The sequence below is a fragment of the Trichosurus vulpecula genome, chromosome 7 (genome assembly GCF_011100635.1).
Source record: "Trichosurus vulpecula isolate mTriVul1 chromosome 7, mTriVul1.pri, whole genome shotgun sequence".
Lineage (NCBI taxonomy): Eukaryota > Metazoa > Chordata > Mammalia > Diprotodontia > Phalangeridae > Trichosurus > Trichosurus vulpecula.
In genome coordinates, this window is record NC_050579.1 from 38,401,834 (window position 1) to 38,425,817 (window position 23,984).

The 23,984-nt window shown below is 38.1% G+C and overlaps 1 protein-coding gene across 1 annotated transcript in view; it reads left to right on the plus strand.

Annotated features, from left to right (window-relative positions):
* The first annotated feature begins 573 nt into the window (after positions 1 to 573).
* SUZ12 (SUZ12 polycomb repressive complex 2 subunit) overlaps positions 574 to 23,984 on the plus strand; it is a 36,192-nt gene continuing 12,781 nt past the window's right edge. Inside the window, exons 1-6 of the mRNA XM_036767388.1 lie at positions 574 to 1,016; positions 3,440 to 3,486; positions 3,572 to 3,636; positions 8,849 to 8,917; positions 15,162 to 15,211; positions 20,389 to 20,474. Coding sequence (XP_036623283.1) covers positions 695 to 1,016; positions 3,440 to 3,486; positions 3,572 to 3,636; positions 8,849 to 8,917; positions 15,162 to 15,211; positions 20,389 to 20,474 — 639 coding nt within the window. The 5' untranslated portion in view covers positions 574 to 694. The remainder of the gene's footprint in view (positions 1,017 to 3,439; positions 3,487 to 3,571; positions 3,637 to 8,848; positions 8,918 to 15,161; positions 15,212 to 20,388; positions 20,475 to 23,984) is intronic.

Sequence of the window (23,984 nt, forward strand, 5' to 3'; positions counted from 1 at the left end):
CGACACAGCCTTGGACCGGGGGCGGGGGAAGAGGAGGGGGGAGGGAAGAGAGAGGGAGGCCGGCCCGCGGCTTGCGACTCGCGGCTAGCGCCGGGGACCCCTCCCACAATGCACCGCGGGCGGGAGGGAAGGCCGCTCTGACCCCTCATTTTCCCGCGAATTCAGTTCAAAGAGGCGGTCGGGCCCGCGAGCGGCCGCGCGCACCGGCCAACCAACCCCTCCCCTGCCTCCTCTCCTCCGGCTCCCCCCACCCCCCGAGGGCCCCCGCATCCGCGTGACAGACGCCGAGGCCGCGGCGGGCCAACGGGCGCGGGCGGGCGGGCGGCGCGCGCGCCCGGCGGCCAATCGGCGCTGCGGGCGGAGGGGGGCGGTGCGAGGCCGGGCTCGGGCTCGGGTGCGCGGGCCTCCGGAGCGGAGCGGGGCTCGCCGGAGCGGGCGCTTGGGTCTCTTCTTCCCTCCCTCCCCCGCCATCCTCCCTCCTTCCTTCCTTCCTCTCCTCCCTTCCCTTCCCCTCTCCTCCTCCTCTTCTCCTCTTCCTCCTCCCCTCTCTCTCCCTCCTTTCCCCCGTGCGCGGGCGGCGGGCGGGCGGTCGCTGGGACCGGCGCTTCCCCGTCCCCGTCCCCGCGGCCCGCCCTCCCGGCGGGGAGCTGGCGGCGGGGGGCTCGCGGCGGCGGCAGGAGCAGCCTCCTCGGCCATGGCGCCTCAGAAGCACGGCGGCGGCGGCGGCGGTGGCGGTGGGGGAGGGGGCGGCTCGGGGCCCAGCGCGGGCTCGGCCGGCTCCGGCGGCGGCGGGGGCCACAGCCACGGCCACGGCTTCGGGGCTTCGGCGGCTGTGGCGGCCACGGCCTCGGGCGGCAAGGCTGGCGGAGGCGGCGGCTGCGGAGGCGGCTATTCGGCCTCGGCGGCCTCTTCGGCGGCGGTGGCGGCGGCTGCGGGGGCCGCTGTGCTGCCCGTGAAGAAGCCAAAAATGGAGCAGGTCCAGGCTGACCACGAGCTTTTCCTCCAGGCCTTCGAGAGTGAGTGTGCGGGGGCCGGGGGGAGGTAGTTGGGACCCCTTCCCTCCCGCGCCCCCACACTAGGGACTCCCCTTACCCCCGTAAGGGTCCTCGCGCCCCCACATTGAGACTCCCTTCCCCCCCAAGGGGCCCTCTCCCGTGCCCCCACACTTAGGGACCCCCCCCTCACTGAGATAATCAGTGCCCCCACACTCAGGGACTCCCCCATGTTGAAGAACTCCTCTCTTTCCTTCTCCCAGTGACTCCTTCCCTGTACACAGAAGGACCCCCTCCTCCCCTCTCGAACGAGGGACTTCCTTCCCCTGCCGAGAGCGACCTCTCATTCCAGAGTAAGGAGAACCCCTTCCCAAAGGAGCCACCTTGAGCGGGGGATGTGCCCCCTCCTGGCATCCCCCCATCCCTCGTGTGCAGGGGCGGGGGCAGGGGCAGGGTCGCCACCCTCCACGAGGGAGCAGATTTCCTCTGACGGGAGGACCTGAGTCAGAGCCTCCGGATCGCTGGTGGTGAAGAAGCCTAGAAATTTCAACCGCAGGTTGCGGGGCACAAAATGACTAAATCGTAAAAACCCCAACGAACTGAGTTGGTTTTCGCTGCTTGGGTGGGGGTGGTGGTGGTGGTGGCGGTGGCGGCGGTGGCAGTGCTGCCGATGCTCGTTATTTGGCATTTTAACACATTAGCCGTCAGATCTTTTTAAACCGCTTCTAGTTTTAAGGATACACAAAAAGGTGTCACAGTGAATTGCCTCCAATTTAGAGATATCAGGAATCTTCGTAACTTTTCCCTTGTGCTAATGCAACCTCTTAAGATGTTTTCTTGGCCCATTTTCAGCTTTTAATGTTTTTTAGGGTTGCTTATTTTCTCTGGGGAAAAAAAGGCAGAAGGTTTAACATCAGAATTTGAATAATCTGAACTGTTCTGTAATGTGTAAAGTTCTAGTTTTTATTCCCCCTCCCTCCCCAACCGCTTTGCATATCCTGTAGTTTCAGATGAATTTGTCATTTAGAAATATATGGAGAAGTTCACATCCTTGCTCCAGTTAGGTCTTCTAAGTTTTATGCAGCATCTCAAGTTCAGGGTGTCAGCTGTTCTTGGAAAGAGAAATTACCTTGTTGAACATTCGTTCTCCACTCATCTGTGGTCAGGAAATTTGAATTGGGACTTATTTCAAAAATCCCAGTAAGAACAATGCTCATCTTTCCTAGTTTTAATTTGCTTTCAAAACCAGGTGAGCTTTGGTAATTAAAAATAAGCTCGCTTAAATGGAAGTGATAAGCAACAAGTAATAAAACAAATAGCCGTTTGTACCTTTTTCTAATTATCCCTTCCATCCATTAGGTTAATCTGAAATATTACTGTAAAGAAAGCTTTAAAATTAAGTAATTTTCCTATTTTTCTTTTGTCATTGAATGTCATTAAAACCCAGAGAGTTTACTGTTGAATTGTGAGAAAAGTTTCTGATAAGATAACCCTAAGTTAATTACTACAAGGAGGTCTGATTATACATAACCTATGTGGGGGCAGCTTGGTGGTGACATCCGGAAGATCTAAGTTCAAATGCAATATCAGACACTAGCTAGGTGACCCTGGGCAACTCCCTTAACCTGTTTGCCTCAGTTTTCTCATCTGTAAAAATGAGCTGGAGAAGGAAATGGCAAACCACTCCAATATCTTTGCTGAGAAAACCCACCTGAGGTCACAGAGAGTCAGACACTACTGAACAACATTTCCCTTTTAAGGACCCTAATTCATGTATGGTTTATGTGGAATGTAATTATGTTATGAGTATAACTTAGCCCCATTTTGGAGAAAATCTAGGATGGATGGAAGATAGAACTTTTTTTTTTCCTATTTTGTAATATGATATACACTGGTACATATCTAGTATTGGGGTGATTATCTTAAGGGGTATGTAGCAAAGTGAACAATCAGTCATCAAAAGAATCCTTATCTTTTTGTGATATAAAAACTTGATATAAAAAACTTGAGCAGAACAGTATCAGTCTTAAGATCTAAAAAGTTGAGATTATCAGTGTATCAGTTGAGAATTGGAGCTGTTTTTCTGGTTTATAAGGGGTTGGAAAAATTCAGTAATTTGTGTCAGTATTGTGAAAGGCTGACATTAAGGATCTAAAGGATTATTTAGTAGATGTTGGCTTTGTATACATACTGCTAAAAAAGCAAAATCTCTTACTTAGACTGAGAATCAGGTGGAGCAAGCACATGTTTATTTTACAAAAGGCAATTACTGTTTTCTCCACTGCTTTTAGTTATAATAAAGACATTGTTAGAAGCAAATCTAATTTTCGTTAATGTAAATTATGGTTTGGATTTTGGTATATTGTATAGAATTTCCATGATAAATGAACTTTTTTAACTGATCATAAATAACTTGATAACATTTGATTTTTTTTTTTCTTATGCAGAACCAACACAGATCTATAGATTTCTTCGGACTCGAAATCTCATAGCGGTAAGTGTTTGACGATACCAATCAATATCTTTACTTGGTACTTAATCTATATTTAATTTTAACAATTTTTTAAACTTTTTTATAGCCAATATTTTTGCACAGAACTCTTACTTACATGTCTCACCGAAACTCCAGAACAAACGTCAAAAGGTATGTTTTTATGAATCTTACTTAAAAACTAAGCTAAGTGTTGTTTAAACTTAAAGCAGTTTAAATTTGAAAACTGAAGTGGGAGGGGGTTGACTGGATAAAGGAGACACGAAATATTTTCAGGTACTGTCATGTCTTTTTGTGAGGTATTGTAGCAAATCTGCCTTTCCCCCAGAGAAGTATGTTAGTGGAAAAATGAATAAAATTGGCTTTGTTTCATTTTGACCTGGCATAAATCCTTGCCCTGAGCAAGTAGTTATATCCAAACTTTACAACTTGAAAATTTACAGTACTCAGTAGAATGGTCTTGGGCATGTGAACACAGCAGAGTAATTATCCACTGCCTACTCTAATACTTGGCCCACTGAACGATGAAAGAAAGACTTAAGTCAGCTCTTAGAGCATGAACATCTAGGTAGAATTGCTATCATTTTGTGACCCATATGTGCCAAGTAAGTTTAGTGCCCCTCATCATTAACAAATATGCATAAAAACATAAAATGAGCCAGTTTTCCCAAGTGTACAGTTGGGTTCCTGCTGTCTTCGGAATCATGGCATGTTGTGGTTAAATAAGGCATTTGAACTAGAAGATTAATGTTAAAAGAATTCAATTTTGGAACTAGGGCCTTTTAAAAACACTTCAATATTTTAAATAAAAATAAACTTAATTTTAATTATTTAAATTAATATTTTAGTTTGAAAAGTTTTTTTTTTTTTTGAACTTTCAGCAGCCATGGGAGTTGTCTCCCCCCCCACCCCTCAACACCTAGTTGAGCTTAGAGAATATACCTTGAGAACTTAGATTTTTTTTTGTACTTTATTACTTGGCAACCTATCTTGAGCAAGAACTGCATTTAATAGTTGATGTTACCAAATTCCTACCTTGGAATATGTGGCACATGTCTCTGATCTTGTTTCTTCTCTACTCACAATCATTCAGTGACTACCACTGCCTGTCAAGTCAAACACAAACAGGTTCATTCCCTCTCTCTGCATTGAAAGTACTTGACAGTGTAGCACACCCAAGTATGTGATCTGCCTTGTCCTGCCTCTGTGCCTTGGCTGTTCCCAGTACCCTCACCCTTTTAACTTTGACGGTTGATTTCCAACCTCTCTTTTAAAGCCTCACAGATGCCATCTCCCCTTGGAAGCCTTTGGTATTCCTAGACAATAAATTCATTATGGTTGGATCCTACACAGCAATAAGACTCTAGCTATGAAAGTGTCCTCAATAAAATTTAACATTAGTAAACTATAAATGTCCTCAGCACATAGCTCCCCTCCTCCATTTTATATTTGAGAAAATTGAAGCTCAAGGGATTCTATACTTAGCATTCAGTTTTCTCATTACCTTTATATTAACTACTTTTGTATTGACTATTAGCTCTGTTAGGCCAGGAACCATATTTCATATGAGTTTTGCATCTGCCCTAAGGTATACAGTAGATACTTAAATATGTTTTGAGTTGAGTGGTAATGAAAAATCATTCTACGTACCAAATAAGTGACTTAAATCAACTCCTACCCAATTTGGTCTGCTATAACTTAACTCATTATTAAGGCCTAATTTGCTTTCATTAGCTTGTTGCCATATTTTCATTAATGAAGATGAACAGGGGATCTAAAATATTCAGTATAAAACCAATAAAGAATAAGATTCATGTGCTTTAAGAATTGACCCACAGAAAACCAAAATAAATTCTGAATTAACTTATCCCTTAATTACAATTGATTTTTCTTTTTCCCTGTCATTTTTATTGTGCTACTTGGTCTCAGAGTAGGATTAATTTGTTTTACGAATATATGAGTAGTTTAAAGTGATTGGTATCATAGTATAGAGTTAATTCTTGTCTTTTCCCTAGCACTTCAGTTGGAGAATTGGCTTTTTAGAAGGTTGGAAATATTTTGCCTTTTTTATTACCTGAGAACGAGAAATCAGAATTCATTTTCTCACAGAAATGAATGTGAATTAATAAGGATTGTGGCATCTAGGTAGCACAGGGGATAGAGCAACAGCCCTGGAGTCCAGAGGACCTCAGTTTAAATCCAGCCTCAGACACTTACTAGTAAAGTGACTCTGGCCAAGTCATTTAACCCCAGTTGCCTCCAAAAAAATAGGAATGTTATCATATTTATGAGATGTAACTGTAAGGCAACGAGACAAATTTTTCAATAATGTATCCTGATTTATAGATCTCAGTGAAGGTTGTCCTCTTAATCAGGGTAGTGATTTTTTAAGCATATATCACTGCCATTGCTCAAAATAGCATTTTTATAGCTACTTTCTGAGCCAAGAGTGATAGCATTATTGAAATAAGTATGTAGTTTTCTAAGGCGATTGAAGGATAACTTTCATTCAACAAGCATTTATTTGGTTGTATGAATACAGACTGATGTTTGAGGTAGTCATGGGGCAGTTGATTAGAGAGTTGGCCTTGGAGCCAGGAAGACCTGGTTTAAGTACCACTTCAGGCATAATGTAATAACTAACCCTGGGCAAGGGCACTAGACTATTCCTGTTAAACTCCCAATAGAAACAAGACTGCATATTGACTTAAACCACAAATTAACTTTATGTTGTTTTGTATTTTTATTTATTTTGTTAAACATTTTTTTTTCATTTACACATTTACAGGCCACTTTAGGCAACTCCCTGAGAATGTTAGTTGCAGAGATCGTGCCTACCTGCATTGGTAGAGAAAATTTCCTCATCCTGGAGTTCTCTGTATTAATGAAATCACAGGTTCATTCCCTATCTCTGTATATTTTCAGTAAAATAAAAGCAGAGTGCTTTTTTTTTTTCTAGAGTACTTTAATAGGCAGTGTTTTTTTCCTGATTGATAAAATTTAACATTAGTAAACTAAATAAAAAACTAAAAATGAATCGACAAAATATCAAAGTGAGTATTTTCTTTGCCCTTTCCCAAGTTCATCTGAAATTCTGCCAACTTTCCACCCCCCACCCCCCCTTATTAAATGGCTATTGTGGTTCTGACATTTGCTTTGCTTGACTTCTTAAAAGTCTTTTTCTTTTTTTTTTTAACAGAACTACAGTATTTCATAGCAGACTGTCAGCCAACCATTCTTCAGTCATTTCCCCAGGTTTATTCTGAATTGCTTATGAATTCTCTAAGAAGTTCCAGAAAATTAGGCTTTTAAAAAAATAATTTATTTCCTACTTTTTGAAGACCTTTATATGACAAACACATTGATAGTATAGGGATGGGAGGGATATTTGATTTTTCTTAGGGGGGTTCTTTACACTTGTTCTGTTTTCACATGACTATTAAATTTGTACATTTTCTCCCATGCTATTCTGTGTTAATGATTCCTGGCATTGAGAGGAGGAATTAGACTTAAATTAGACTTCTAATTTATCCCTTTGCTACCAGACAGGATTTCATATTAACCATTTGGAGAAGGTGGTATCTGTCCTAGTACTAAAAGTTTCCATACAAACTTTAAAACCCACTTGGAAATAATTATTAAATATTTGCTAAAATTAATAGGTCCTTACTATGCTGTTCAAGACACTGTAGATATAATAAGAAGAAAAGACAACAGTCTTGCTATCACGGAGATTATAGTGTTGTAAGGCAAGTAAATCCCATAAATAGTGACTATATATTAAGTGCCAGTATCTTAAAAATAACTGCATTTTCTCCACAAAACACATGTACAGAGGGAAGCAACCAAAAGAAATGTTCTTCCCTCTTATTTAAACTGAAAAGTGACCACAACCTGAGACTGCTAGGGTTTGGTGCCACTACTATTGTTTGAAGTTTTAATTGGTATTCCAAGGGAGCAAGCACCTGGTACCTGATTAAAAGCATGTTTTTATTCAAGTCATGTGAAAAGATAGATTCATAACAGGCCTCTTAGGTTGCATAGAAAGAACCCTCTTTAAATAGTAGAGAAGCCTTGCAGGATTTTGTGTAGCCACTGTGGTGGTTAAAAATAAAAACGAAAAGAGCTGTAAAAATCAAATCTTTTATTCCCACCGTTTTATATTATGGTATACAAAATGACTGGACTAACAGTTTAAAAAGGCAATGTCTGGTTTAGGCTACCCTAGCTTTGCTTGAGTATGATGAATCTGTCAGCAGGATACAGTGTTTTGATTTGTGTATAAATATTTCAGTAGGAAGGTTTCTAATCAGGAAACTGAAATATTCTTGCTTTACTTCCCTTTTCCTTTTTGTCGAACTGGTGGTTAGCAACCATTATATAGCATGCTGTATTTGACAATGCATTTGTATTAAAATTAGATTAGTGCTAAAGGTAGTAAGTTTTCTTTAGGTCACTAATGGAATATTATAGTCTTATTCCTCTGCAAGTAAAATTGGTCCTCAATCTTGCAGTCCCTGCTGACTTCATTTTCAAGATCCTACAAGGAATGTAGAGTAAGATTTTTCTATTGATATTTTTGAAATGGCGAGCATAATAAATGCTATTATTAGGTGATTTATGAAAAGATGTGCTAGTAATCCCTTAAATGTCAGAAATCAGTTATTAGTGTTTAATAATTATCAGCAAAATATGTTTATGAGAAGTGAAATTACACATGGTTTTAGATTTTTATTTTTTATTTTGGATTCTTTATATTTAGAATCACCATAAGAATTTCAGAGTTTGTTTAGAACCTGTGAATTCTTTAATTGCTTTGAGATTTTGTGCTTAAGTAACAGTTTTTCCCTCTTATACTTTTGATTTTTTTTCCTCTTCCTTGAAGCTGATTTTAAGTTTTAAATTCCTGAAATTTTATTTGGTGTGTACCCTAAATTGAATTCAAAACAATTTCATGACTGACTAGCTTTTAATCTGACTTAAAATTTAGTTTCCACTGTTTATAAGAAAAAAAAGATCTGAACTTACACCCTTGGTACTTTGGTATAGTATGTGGACTAGATGTTTTGTTTTGCTTTTTACAAAATCTACATAAAATAACAAGTTAGTAGAAATTAAAAGGCTTCAGATAGTCACCAAGTATTAGTGATTATCTCCATATGCTTTTTTTTGCCATCATATAAATTTTTTTGAAAAGGAATATCAGTTATGCTTGACCAACCCCATCTGATTAGCCTCCTTAAAGCAATAGAGGAATCCAAACCAAAAATTTCCATCTCGTTTTATTGTAGTGCCACTAAAATATATTTAGTTCTTGTTTGTCTCGATTGAGAAGCAAATTAACTTATTTCTCTTTTTCTTGCAGGAAAACATTTAAAGTTGACGACATGCTATCAAAAGTAGAGAAAATGAAAGGAGATCAGGAATCTCATAGGTAAGGTAAATTATGAGCATGTGTGAGTTACAGAAATAAGACAAAAGGTGATAACAGTGATGAGATCCCGTGAAAGACCTTAGCCTAATCCAGGGGTCCTTTCTATAACATCTCTGACCAGGGAGGATCCAGCCCCGTTTGAACAATGTTACTATATCCAGAGCTCCAGTGCTCATTGCTTCTTGAGGTGCTCGTTCCATTACTGTTGGGCACCTCTGTGTTGAGCTCTTTTCTTCATGTATCTTTTTCCTATTTGATCCCAGGCCTTCTAGAGGAAGAGAAGATAGCAATAGGCCTTCTTCCTCAACACAACAATCCTTAAAGTATGTGAAGACAGTGGATGTCTAGGGTATCCCCCCAGTTCTCCTTTTTTGGCATAAAACATTACTTAGCTCCATCATTATTGATAGCATAAACTCCTTGTGAGTACAGGTGTGTGTATCCCCAGTGTCTGGCACATAGGTGTGTTTAATAAATGCTTGCTGATTGTTCACAATTATGTCTTTCCTCACTGAAACATGATATTCAGAACTGAATGGGTAGATTGCCTGAGACAAAACAGGGGCACATTAAAAAAAGATCAAGAAAACATTTTAACATAGAGTACCTAGGAAAAAACCAGGAATTTGGGCTATAATTCCTTAATTGATTACTTGAATACCAAGTGGGGTAAAACAGTAATAGGGTAAAAGAGATGCAAATTTGGAAGGAAGTAATTGGTCATACAATTAAAGGAGAAAAAGGGATCTTAGAAATCTAGTACAGATCTGTTATTTTACTGATAAAGAAACTGAAGCCCACAAAATTAAAGGGCTTGCCTAAGGTCATACCATTAATACTAAGTGGCAGAACCAGTGATTTGATACTAAGTCCTCTGGTAAATCCAGCATTCTTTTTTTGTTTTCATGTTGCTTAATATAATGCCTATGTACTAAGCTGTACATCATTTCTCTTGGAGTTTTTGTCATAAGCAAAGAGTACATAACCCAGTTTTTCCTTTTTAAAAAATTGTTTCTAAATAGAAGTTAACATTTTTTAGTAATTTGCTATACGAACAGTTCAAATTGCTTTAAAGTTTCTTTGGAATGAAATAGTTTTATGACTATTGAATATTTTTAAAGTAAAAACTGATTTTTACCTTGATCTTGCAAAAAAAATGTTATGCTTGGGATGTTTCCATGTAGAGCCCATCACTGATTTATGGATAGGTTCTGTTTCAGGAGTTTTTCTAAGTTTGGAATTTGGAAACAATTTTCCTATAGAGAAACAATGTTATCAATGGTTGGTAATTTCCTAGGATAGCCCGCAAACACTCATCCAACTCTTGTAACTGAACTATGATATAGTAATAAAGAAACCAACTGCCATTGATAACATTGTTTCTGTTTGAAAATGCATTTGGAGTCTCAGCACCAGATGCTAGGATTTTATTTCTTGATAACTCTTCTGGGAGTGGATCCTCAGCTGAGGTTGACATTTGTATGTAAGAAAAATTTATTCTTAAATTGATTAATTTATAATAGAATTGTTTGTGATACCAAACTTACGGCTAATCATTTTTAGATGCTCTATATTGTTAAAATTTTTAAAAACATTTCTTAGTAATCCCATCAAAAGTCAGTTTTAAGTTCCTAAAATCTTAATTGCACCCATTAATTAGAATTTTGTAATGAATTTCGGTGCATCAAATATAATACCTTTTCACAATTATGTCACTTTGAATATGTGGATGCCTAAATGTACCTAATGTAAAATAATTTATTAATCCTTGATTACGTGAGGTATTCTTTGTAACACTACAATGGGACACTATTTGCCTAATGTAATATGTTTATTTATTTCAAGAAACTTGATCATTAACATTTGAAGTATTGAGAAATTTGGTTTGGTAAGCAGAATGCCTGAGTGGCTTGAAACTTAGGTGGCATTTTCTATTGAAGAATGGATTAAGAAAAATAATTTATAGATGAGGAGAGGTGCTGGACCTGTGGTTACATTGATAGAGGGAATTCCCAGGTAAGGAAACTCCATCTACCAGTATAGATCAGCCCTTTTCTCCTTAAATTACAGGAGTTAGAAAGGGCCCTGAGCAGTGAAAGAAGTGACTTGTGAAGGTCACACAGCCAGTCTCAGGATGATCAGAGGTGGGTCTGGAGCCCAGTGTTTGCTCTCTCTGAGGTCAGCGCTTCCTCTACTAGGCCATATTTCTTCACTGTAGTTAAAATTACAAGTTCAAAGCATAAACTTCACACAAAAAATGGGAGAAAGGAAAAAGGAACTGACATCTCATTCAGTAGTTTAATTCAGAAGCCCTTAAGTGAATTCTAAAGTGAAGGCTTTTCTCCTGTTAGAAGCTGCAGTCTAGTAGAGGACTAGGGCACACCTACCAATGACTTCTTTCTTGACTAGCCTCTGATTTCCTTATTTATATAGAGTTCCCAATGAAGAAACATCCTCTACTATTAAAGGTTGGCATCTGGTGCCACTGAGAGGTTGTGACTTCACCCCGGAGTACAGAGCTGCTATATTTTCCACGATAGGGCTTGAATATACAGGTCTTGCTAACTTAGACCATTCTTTCTCCTTGACTCCCTGCTATTTCTCACAAATAAAACTGCAGTAAAAAAAACAAAACTAAGCATGTTATGTATATTCATTCTGTTTGTTCCATTAGTGTCTAAATTTTTTTATCGATTAACAAAAGTCTCTTTTCTTTCCCCACCTCTTCCCTCAATTGGAAAAAAAAAAGAAAAACAAAATTCTTATAACAAATATTCATAATCAAAACACATTTCTGCATTGAACATAACCTAAAGATAAGTACTTCTCACTCTACCCCCTGAGTTGCTCTGGAGGTGGGTAGTTTGCATCTTCAGTCCTGTGAAATTGGAGCTGGTCATTCAGCACATGTTTAGGAAGTGCCAGCTTCATGCTGAGTAAGTACTGCATCATGTAAAAACTAACAGTGTAGAAAACCATACTGCAGCCTCTGCCTGTGAAGAACTTCAAATCTAGCTGGGTTAACTATTCATGAATAAATATTTTGAGTGCCCTCTAGTATATTACACTAGGCTTTGCACTTAGATGTTCTGAGAGGTGTGTTCCAGGCCAACAATCTAGCCGAAGGGAAAGTATATATAAAAAGGTAGATTATTAAAAAACCTTTCAAACCTTGGCCGTTACCCATCTTTCTAGTATTCTTGCACCTTAATTGTATACTCTGATGTCCAGTCACACTGCCCTTCCAGACTTTGTGCCTTTTACACTGTGCTTTGCCTAGAATGCTCTGCCTCCTGGCTTCCTTTAAGACTCACTACAGATTTCACTTCTACAAGAGGCCTTTCCAGCCTCTGTAGCACCCCCTCCCCCCTTCAAGGGTGTACTTCCCCCATGGGGGTCTTCCAGCACCTTCTGTCTAAGATTGCCTTCCAGTTATACTAAATAGATCTTGTGTGTGGATTTGTTTACATGTTGTTTTCCCCATAAGAATGTGTACTTGAGAGCAGAGTCCATTTTTCTGCCTGTCCTTGTATCCCTAGCTTTAGCAGCACAATGCCTGGCTGTATTTAGTAAGTCTAGTAGGTGCTTACTAAAAGCCTGTTGACTGCTCACTGCTAAATTTAGTGGCATGTAAAGGATTGGTGACAGAGTAAGTGCAAAGAAAAGAATAACTCAGGGCTGGGATGGTGGAATAGCCACCAAGTACAGAGAAGCCTCAGGAGAAGGGAGATCATTCTCTGGGGTGCCATATGCGCAAGCATGCGGAAGGACGAGGGTACACTAATGTTGGTTGGTTGTATTGTGGAGGTCTGGATTGGGAGCTACTGGGAGGGTTTTGTCACTTAGGAAGATGAGTCTGTTATTGGTGTTGGTAGGGCAGATTTAATGGTGACAGGCTCTTTTTTTCTTCCAGTGTTGTGTTGAAAAACACCATAATGATATTTTTTCTTTGGCTCTCTAGAAATTAACCAGTAAACCAAGTTACGTACTTGTTTTGGTGGACATTTCAGTGATTCTAGGTCATGTAGAATTCAATGGAAATTTCTCTTGCCCTTCATCTTTATGTTGGAATTCTGTTTGTAAAAACTAAGATTTTCTGGCTTTTTTTTGTAATAGCCTGTCCTCCCTCTTTCACCTCCATCGCTCTACTGCCTTTCACATTGGTAGGCATGCAATAATATGTTTATTGAATGAATTGTTGAATTTTTCTTTAAAGATCAAACAACTGACCAATGTTTATAAGATAGGCTTTGAATTTTCTAGCACTGTTGAGGTGAGCTGAACCACAGAATTCATTTGCCAGATGGCAAATGTAATCGGTTGGGGTTTTCAATGTATCTGATTCATGATTAGGTAAAATGTTTGGTCCCTCATGCTAGTAATCATAGGTCAGTTAGAGGGCCTTAATGCTGTCTGAAAACCAGAGACCTTCAAGAAGACCTATATTTATGTCTGCTACTAATAAGTCAAATGACTTATGTTAAACACTTGATATAGTGAGTTTGACAATGATCTAGTACTTAGAAATTAGGAAAAGGCAGCTTCTGAACTTTGGTATGATTAAGATTAAGATTCTAAGGCCTAGTTTAAACCTGGATTTTGCAAGAATTCTTGCCCCTGCTCACTATACCATAATTAGATAGAATTTAGATTAAATCCACACATCAGAATTAGCAGTATGAAATGAGACATTTTCACATTTATATAAAATCGCCCTGTTTTCAAGAGGGAATGGAATGATAGCTTATGTATTTTCTGAGCTTCAGTTTCTTCATCTGCAAAATGACAAGAGTTGGAGTAGATGACCAACATGGTCCCTTAAAACTTAAAAACGTGTAATCTTATGTTTCTGTTGGCAATTTAAAGTTGACCATATGACTATGTTATGGTTTACTTAAAATTTGTTAAAAACATTAGCTAGGATCTCATTGTTGCTCAGCAATCCTTTTATCTATGACCATTGCAGTCCTTGTTGTACTTTCAAAATCGGGTATTTCAAACCTTTACTCTCTTTAAGACTCCTTCCCTACTCAGCTCCGGACAAATAACCCTACTTACTTCACTGCCAAGGAAATAGAAGTCATCTAGGGTGAGCTCATTCTCTCTCCTACCTACCTTTACCTCAGAAGACCTGCCTTCTACACCCAACGTCTCAGTCCTTCCATCTGTCAGAAGAAAGTGGGTTTCTGTAAGGCCAGAGGCCCAAACCTTCCACTTGTGCTCCATCCCCTCTAGGGCCTTTTGTCCTTAATCTCTAGTATCATCATTCCCTTTTCTGTTGATGCCTCCTTTTTTTGCAAAGAATGAGTAGTTGAACACTTCTGCAAAGCTTAATTTGAAACTATTTCTCCTTTCTTTCATGACCCACTTCTTGAACAAATAGCCCTTACCAACTCCATTTTCTCAACATCCACCCCTTTCCTTAATCACTTGCAACATGGCTTCTGAAACTAAATGCTTAGTGTGACCACCTAATCAGCCAATTCTTTGGTCTTATTCTTAGTTCTCCAAGAGTAAACTGTGAGGTTACAGGGAATATCTTATGTGGTTGAAAATTTTGCTCAGTTTTTCATTTTCTCATCCGTTTCATCTCTGTAATTTTCTTTCCCACTTAAGCCTGTAAAACAATCATCAAAATGCTTTCCTCTTTTTGTTGTTTCTTAAATTGGAATTAAGATGTATGCGTTGAAACCAAATAAAATTGTTCCCAGTAAGTTGATATCTGAAGCAGTGTTTGAACATGTGTGTGGCAATCATAATTTAAAGAGGAACATAATTAAATGTTTAGCGAAAATTTGTTAAATTTCTATAGCTGTAGAATGCACAAAGTAGTTTGGGTAGATTCACTTGTCTTCTAACAACATCCTTTGAAAACAGGAAGACAAATATCCACATTTTACTGGTAGGGAAACCAAAGCACAGAAAAATAATCTCCTTGGATCATCTTTTTTTCTTTCCAACTTCTTGGTAGTGAGGAAGAATTATTACCAATGTGAAAACATTCATCCTCTTGGTTTCCTCTTTAAAAACTAGCTAAAGTAAAATTTTGGACATAGGAGCCAGAAGTGAAAATATTTAGAAATTAGGAATGAGGGGGTAGAAACTGTACTTCGGCGAATAAGAAACTTAATTTTTTATTTTTGCACGTCAGAATCTCAAGAGTACTTTACAGGGAATTTAAATAACCGATCTTGTCATCATGAACTTTGAGCACACATCCTAATTTTTCCTTTTCTTTGTTTAGCTTGTCAGCTCATCTACAGCTTACATTTACTGGTTTCTTCCACAAAAATGGTATGTACCTTTTAAAAGTTTAATAATGTTGGCATTCCCGCAGAAAATGCTTTTTGTACATGTGTAAAACCCCCCTTCCTTTCCTAGTAATTCTAAAATTACTTTTGATGATCAGTGATATTTTAGAAAAAAATCTTTGATTTCTCCAGAGATGAACGTATTAGCCAGTTCGTTATTAGTTACTGCTTTATGTGATCATCTGGAAGATTCAGGCTAAGATGCCTATCTCTGAATCTAGAGAGTCTCAGATATTATGGACATCAGCCTTACTTTCTAATTGCCTTTTTGTTACCTATTTAAATTTAAGGGTACACTTTGGCATTGACATTAAGGCTAGACAGCAGATCTAACAATGCAGTCCAGTCTTGATACTGAATCCATTTGCTTCATCTGTCTTAATGATCATCTCAAAATTAGTTGTATTATCTTTGAATTGGTCAAATTTTAGCTCTCATCTTTAATCCATATTATCATTTCTGCTGTTCCAAGAATCCCTTAATATTATGAGAGAAACTTTATAAACATGCAGCATAAAACTGTATCTAAATAACCATCATTCTGGTGATCATATCGCAAGAGAGAGCACTGTCAAACCTACAGAATCTTGAGGTGAGGACAGACTTGAGTATCATGTACACTGGTACTTCAGTGAGTATAAGATATATGTTGGATAGTGCAAAAGTGTGAAAGGTTCCACCTCAGTGTTAGGTAATCTAGAGATCTTTATGGGCTTGTTGAGCATGAACATGCCATGTATTCATTCTCAAGTTGGTAATCATCATAAAATTCCATAATCCTACAGTTCCTGATTGCCCTTGTTACAAAGATTTATTGCATTGAATCACCTTAATGACTTAGTTGTTGTAGACCTCACAGGCATATTCAAGAAAATCCATGTTCCTTCCAACAGAATAAAAGGCCTTAGGACATATATCCATATATTTTGGGGGTTTGATAGTTTATTAGGACAGCTGTTAATGAAACATTTTGACTCTCTCTGATTCCTACAGTTACACTCTCCCCTCCCCCTTCCCCAGATAACTGTATGTTTATTTTGTATTTGGCTTATTTTCACTTAGCTTTACACATGTAAGCTCCTTGAGGTAGAGGAAGTCAGGGACTGTCTGAGATATTTGTACATCTCATACCAGGCACTTGATAAATGAGGATTTGTTAAGTGTTCTGAAAAAGATTAGTCACCAACTTAGCACTGTAGGTGGTCCTGTCCAAATCTCTTTCAGGAACAAATAAGTGATCCCTTCAGTTGTCTTCAGTATACCTGTAGCTAAGAGATTTATTTGTCTACACAGTTATCCGTATAGAAATTAACTAAAAGCTACTGTTTTTTAATCTCTTCTCTAGACCACTTTAAGCAATAGCGGCCCTTATTCACTTAGCGCTACCTCTTTTTTGAAATATTCATACTGTTAATTCAGTTTGTTCTGTTGGGTTACTCTGATACTTCTGGAATATTTGAAGCCTTTGTACCTAAAAAGATGTTTTGACCCTGTAGGTTCACTTAGTACCACAATATGCAGGAACCGAGGCAAATAATCTTGTAGTATATAGCTGAAAAGAGTAAGTGTAATAATAGTTAAGTAAGTTTCTTCACATTTCTTTAAAAATCATGCCAGGTATCCAAAATTTTTCCAAAGTCATAGATTAAAAGTTATTTATTTTTTCTCTTTGAAATTTTTGATGTTCTAAGTTTATAAAGCAAATGCATTGCTTTAAAATTAGAAAAAATATTTGTTAACTTCCTCTTCCAAGAAATAACTTCCTATAAATAGCTTTAAAATTAGTGTTTGTTGGGAAAAACTGGATATTTCTCCCGAGTTTATCAAAGTATTTTTGTAGAATTTTTTTTATACTAGAAACAAAGATTATAGGGAGAATAGGCCCCTTCTGTGATCTGACTTTTCCTTGTCTGCTTATGGTTTTATTCACTATCTTTTATTTTAAACGGACATTGTTTGACAGCTATTTCTTGAAATAAGGACTCTAGGATGTTAGTTACAATAATAGTTATCTTAAGTAGCATTCTTAAAGCAGCTTGGGTTTTTATTCACTGCCCTCATTGTCACTGGTAGCATCTTTTTAACCCTCCCTTAGTTCTTAGAAATTTCTTACAATGAAGCCAAGGTAGTGATAATATACATATAATGTTCAATTAAAAAGCATTTATTCAGTGTCTGATATGGAACCAAGCCCTTGATATACAAATAAAGACAGACCTCAGAAAGAAAGGAGAGAGATGGATGGTTTGGGGTAAGGAAGAGGCAGGAAATGCCTCATGTAGAAGATGATTCTTGGGCTAAGCTTTGAAGGAAACCCAGGTCTCTGAGAAGTAGAGGTGAGAGGAGGGAATGCGTTCTAGGCCTGTTGATTTGCCTGTGTAATGAAAATGGAAAAGAAATCTAATGGGGGGAAGAAAAGCAAGAATATATTACCTAAGAATGTGTTATGGAATCCAAACTGCTGAAGTCATATGACTTTTTAATGGATAACACTAAACATTAATTTTTAGTAATAAGTGGAAAAAAGATGGTCCAAAGGCCATTTCAGAATAAGGAACTATATTTTCAGACTGTTCATCTTTATCTGCTTTAATAACTCTTTATGAGATCTAGTGAAGATGGTGAGTAATATCTACTCCAAGGAATTTGGAGCATTTGACTTAAAGGGAAAAAATACACATCACAACTGACAGCTGTGGAGTGATCACTTGAGGCCCAGTTAGCAGGAGAGAACAGGGAGGAGTGACATTCTCTTGCAAAAAATTTAATGAACCCTAATAAGCACATTGCTTTGAGTCTTAATGTTATACAGGATTTCTTTCAGGTCTGGAATCAAAGCCATGTTAAAACTAGACTTTTCCGTTAAAATATTCATTTTTCTCAGTTCAACTAAGGTTACAAAAATCAAAATAGAGGAATTACTTTAAAAAAATTTTTTATTTTAGTAACCCAGTCCTTAGCATATAGAATTAAGCACGCCATTAATTAATTAGTCGAATTGCTTCAGGGACACTGAAACTACAGACATTACCTGTAGTCTGTTTTGATTATCCATGTTTGGCATAGCCTGTCAACTTAAGCCTTTTGTAATATATACGTTACTTTTAAAATCTATTAATAAATTTTGCATTTGTTTTCTTTAAATATTGGTAACCTGATGTTAGAGTTTGGAAGGCATGTTTCAAATATGGCTGCATACTGGCTGCCTGTCATTTGACAACTTATTTAACTTCTCAGTTCCCCAAGATCAGGGGTGAAGCTAGAATGTCTGTTATGACCATACTATTGCTCTAGACACGCTAGCTATAGCAATAAGACAAGAAAAAGAAATCGAAGGAATAAACATAGGCAGTGAGGAATCAAAACTCAGTTTTTATAGATGAACAGGATAGTTTACCTAGAGAGACAACTAAAAACAACTAATCAAAACAATTTTAGCAAAGTTGTGGGATATAAAGTAAAGCCACATTAGTCATCAGTGTTCCTGTATATTGCCAAAAAAACACAGCAAGAGAAATTCAATTTAAAATAACTGTACAGACAGTATAACATACTTGGGAGTCTGGCTGCCAAGACCAAGCAAATAAATAAACACAATTATTAAACATTTCACACCAATGAAAGCAAATAATTGGAGAAAGAGTCATTACTATTTAAATTAAATTATTTAGCCCCATAACAATCAAACTACCAAAGAATTATTTTGTAAAGCTAGAAAAAAGTTTCGATAAAAGTTGGAGAAATAAAAAGTTAAGCATGTCTAAACAAAAAAAAACAAAACAGAGAGGAAGGTGGCTTTAGTGGTAACAGAATGGGATCCATTTGTCAGCTGATAAATGGTCAAAGGATATTAATGATCAGTTTTCAGAAAAAATCAAAACTATCAATAGACAAGTAAAAAATGTTCTAAGTCACAAATAATTAGAGAAATAAACAATTTAAAAACAAGTCTGAGGTACCCCTTCTCTGAAAAATTGAAAGTTGTCAGACATATCTATCAGAGTTTGAGCCTTTTGTACAGCCATACTTATATGACAGAATAATACAACTTTGGATTTGAGAAAAAAGCTTAAAGAGAGTCCCCTACATAGCACAGGATTAAGCCTTTGTCTTTCAGAGATGTTTTAACTTGTGGGTCTAAATTTAGGCCCATCCTAAAAGCATGTTTCTAAGGAGTGACATTTAATGCTGACTTTGTGTCTATACTTAATTAAAAGTTAAAACTTGACATTTTGGAGCTATATAATAAATATATAGATTAAAACACATTCAACTATTTTTCCTAAGTCTAAAATTCCTTTTTTGTGGTTGGTAATTTTTGGTTTCAAATTCCCTCCCACACCCATGGAGAAGGCAAGCAGTATGATGTCCCTTGTTCATGTGCCATTCAACCATTCCTTAAAATTTGTTTTTAGTTTTCAACTTTCACTTATATTTGGAGTTGTAAAACCCCGCCGGCCCCCCAAATATGGCATGCAATCTGATAACGGCTATAAAGGTACAATCATATTAGACATTTCCACATTAGTCACATTGTGAAGGAAGAATCAGAACAAAAGGGAAAAACTACAGGAAAGAAAAAAAAGTAGTATGCCTCATTCTGCATTCAGACTCCTTAGTTCTTTCTCTGGATGTGGATAGCGTTGTCCATCACAAGTCTTTTGAAATTGTCTTAGATTATTGCATTGCTGAGAAGAGCTAAGTCTGTAAAGTTGGTAGTAGGACAGAGTTGCTGTCACTGTACAATTGAACTTTTCTTAAAAATGAAAAAAGTTTGCAGGGCACGCCAGAACTATGGTTTCATTTGTGTAGGAAACAACCCAGGAGTAAATGACCTCCCCCTGATGCAGATTGACATCTTACCCATAGTTTCTTGTCTAAGAAAATTGCCTAAAAGGTGGTAATTTGTCTAGTCATACCCCCATTGCGTCTGAGGGAGGAGCTTTTTGATGCTTTAGGCAGTAGCTCTGGGTTCTGCTGTGCTGTCCTTATAGTAGGGGAGTTTTAACTTTAAGAAAAAAGTATGTAAATTGACTTGTTTTGTAAAGATTTTTCTGAAGGTTTTGAAATGACAAAAACTTTAGTAGATTTTTGATAAAGCCATAGGTAAAATAATGTATTGGTTTCAAAATAATTTAAACTGTTGATTTTTGCATTTAGATAAGCCGTCACAAAACTCAGAGAATGAACAAAATTCTGTTACTCTGGAAGTTCTACTTGTGAAAGTTTGCCACAAAAAACGGAAGGTAATGCATAAAATTATTATTGCTATTTTTAGTGGAATGTTACTGTGAATGAATACATGCTATGCTAGTCCTTAGGACACCAGCATGAATCATATGATAGTCTTTAATTTCTTAGATCTTTTACTTAATTTGGGAGGTGAGGTGAGCCCATAAGACCTTAATGTTACTATACTGGAAGTAGAATATTATAAGGAAAAAGGACAATTCTAGAAAAAGTGCTACAGGTTAAAGGAAAAAGAGATACCCTGGAGATGCCCTTGTACTTTGATAATAGAACAAGGTGGCATTTAACATGAAGCCTTTATATGTTTCCAAGTCTGTTCTCTTACTGGTGTGGATACTTCTTTCATTGATGTGGATTGCAGCCTCTCTCACCTCTCATTTTTGCCTTGTTCTGAAATTTTCCTGGGCTGAAAAATTTACCATCTGATGCTCACAAGCCTTTTTGCAATTAATAAAACTGGTCCTCTTAGATATATAGGCCTTTATTGAGTCACCAAGTCTTTCTATCTTGGTAAGACTCATTAAGGTTTGTATTCTACTCTTGAAACCTCGAAGTTTGAGAATCAAGACTCACTTTCTAGGAGCATTAATTGCGGTAGACCCAAGTAGAAGATATGTTGCACTGGAGCCATGAGACTGCGAAAGAGGAGAATTTGTGATTAGTGACAACAATTCTACCTGCAATTGTGGATATGAGTGTTGGGTGATTGGTTATTGAAAAGAGTACAAGTGACGGGGTGGAGGGGCCATTTAAAGACAAGTGTAACTAATTTGAAAGCATCTGCATGAGATTGGTTATTGTAATTTGTAAAGATCAATCTGTTTGGATCTTTAAGAGGGAATCAAATCCCATTTCATTCTTGTCTCCAGCACTTGTCCCAGAATCTTCCATTTCTTCTATCTCAAGTTGTTTTTCAAATTTCATGAAAACACAAGATATGAATGGGTAGACTTAATTGATTCACCATTAATTGAGAAGCAACATGGTATAGTGACATTTAATGAGAGCTGAAAGCATGGTTACAATTATACAGAAACAAAGGCAGAAAAGATTACAACATAATGGGCCCATCTTTGGATTTGAAAGATCCAGAGGACCAAGGCAGATAAACGTTTTCCATCTGTCTGGTGTCCACCCTGCCTGTTAAAAGCTCCCGTTGGGAGCCCCAGCATTCCCAGCTTTAGCCCTACTAATTTCTTTTTATTTTTTACTATTTAATTTATTTTCAGTTTTCACCTTTCATTTCCATAAGTTTTAAATTTTCTCCTTCCCTAGCCCTACTAATTTCTCTATAGTCATTAGCACTTCAGGAGTTCTTTCCACTTAACCTCTCACGTACCTTCTAGACCCTCTCCTGGTTCCATTGAGTTTAGATTTCTTAGTGTTACTATCCACATTTCCTCTAAACAGTTTATATTCTTGGATGTCAGGCTGTTTGGATACACCAAAAATTCTTTGCCATCAAATGAGATTTTCGTCTTTACCTTCCGTGTGCTTGAATTTTTGTCTCTGTACAAGCTGATCGTAGGATACCTTGTTTTCTTGTTAGTTTTAAAGTCAGTTTGCTTCAAGTGATCTGCAGTGGCCCAGGCCCAGTCCAAAATACAGTATTCAAAGCAATAGTATGATTCTTAGTCTTGGGGTCCACTAAATGTAATGAAGCTAGTACAGTCATGTCTGCCCACACTACCTTCCTTCCAAGGCCATCCCCATCACCTCTAAGCTCATTTCATTGAGGCTATACCATCTTAGTCTCTATGAGATACTCCCCCCACAGCTACTACTGTAGCTGCTCCACTGTAGCTGGTTCTGCCTACTCTGCCCAGGTCGTGTCCGTCTCCCCCCCATTCTGCAAGCTGCTCCCATGGCTCACTGAACTTGCTGTTAGGAGCTGGTTCCTGGCTGAGGCCAGATTGCTCACTAATTATAAGTAGGCTGGCAGTGCTGGCTGCTATTCTTATCTCTCCTTTATCTCTTCTACAGCACTGTAGCCTGTATCTTAGTCTGTCCATGAAAGGAGCTGTAGATGAACTGACTAACCATAGATATCTGCGCACTTTTGTTCCCCTAGCTATATTGATTATGAATCTGATTGTTCTCTTTGGAGTAGCCTTGACAAGGCTCAGTGGGCTTAGTCCTGTTTTTTTTGTGGGGCTTGTTCTTTTGGCTCCTAAAGCAACAGAAAACAACATCATAGACCACAGACTTGAATTAAGGAAATGTCCTTGATAAATGAGTTGAAAATGTGTCCAGTGTATCGCTTCTGATAGTTAACATTTCCACAGTATGGTTAGACTTTATTGATGCTCAGTATTTGCCATAGTCATGAGTAAGAGTAAGTCAGTTATTAGTATTTCAGTCAGTCAGCAAATTCAGGGTACTCATCTAGGTGCTGAGGATGCAGATACAAAAAAAAAAAAGAAACTTATCGATGAGACTAGAAGTACATATAAAAACATAGTCTTAAATATTAGGTAGTTTGGGAAGGGAGAACACTAACAATTGAGGAGATCAGGAAAGGCTGTAGGAGACAATATTGAGCTGCCTCTTTAAAGAGAAAAGAGGAACTCAAAAGTAAGGTGGGAGTGCATGCCAGAAGTGGGAGATGGATTGCATAATGTGTGTGTGGTGAGGGGAGGGAATGAATAATGTCTAATGATGCTAGAAAGATAAATTGGAACCAGGTTGTAAAGGTCTTTAGAAACCAAGTAGTCTATATTTTATTGTACAATGGGAAAGTCAGTCAGATCTGCACTTAAGGAAATTTCCTTGGGTAGCAATATGCTTGGATTGATGAGAACCTTGACTTGAGTAGACCAATTGGGAGGCTAATAACATAATCTAGGGGAGGAAAGGCCTGAACTCCCGATGGCTGCTGTGTGGAATGGTAAAACGTTCAAAAATTAGAAAGGTTAAGATTTGGCAACTGATTGAATTTGTGAAGTGATGGAGATTGAATAGAATGAGGTGATGCTGAGATTGCAAATCAGAGACGCCAAAAGGTTGTTAGTGCTATCAACAAAAATAGGGAAATTTAGAAGACTAGAGGTTTAAGGGAAAAGATGAGTTCATTGAATTTAAGATGTCTGTCAGGATATCCAGTATGAAATGTCCTATAGGCCATTGGTAATTTGGGTCTAAAGATTGAAGGAAAAGACTAGTCCTTTATATGTCCATCTGGGTGGGCGTCATTTGTATAGAGATGAAGGTTAAGCCTGTAGGAGCTAAGGAGGTTTCAGAGGGAGTGGAGAAAAGACTGACTCAGTACATAATCTTGGGGAACATGTATTTAGGGCATGTGATTTGAAGATGATCAGCCAGCAAAGGCATACAAAGGTAGGGGTCAGACTGGGTAGGACAGTGTCACAGCATCCTAAAGATAAGTGTCAAATAAAGAGGAATAGTAACAAGAAAAGACCTGAGCTATGGGAATTAACCAATAGAACATGTGTAAATGAGAGAAGAGCAGTGAACATAGATCACTTTTCAAAATGGTTTTATAATAT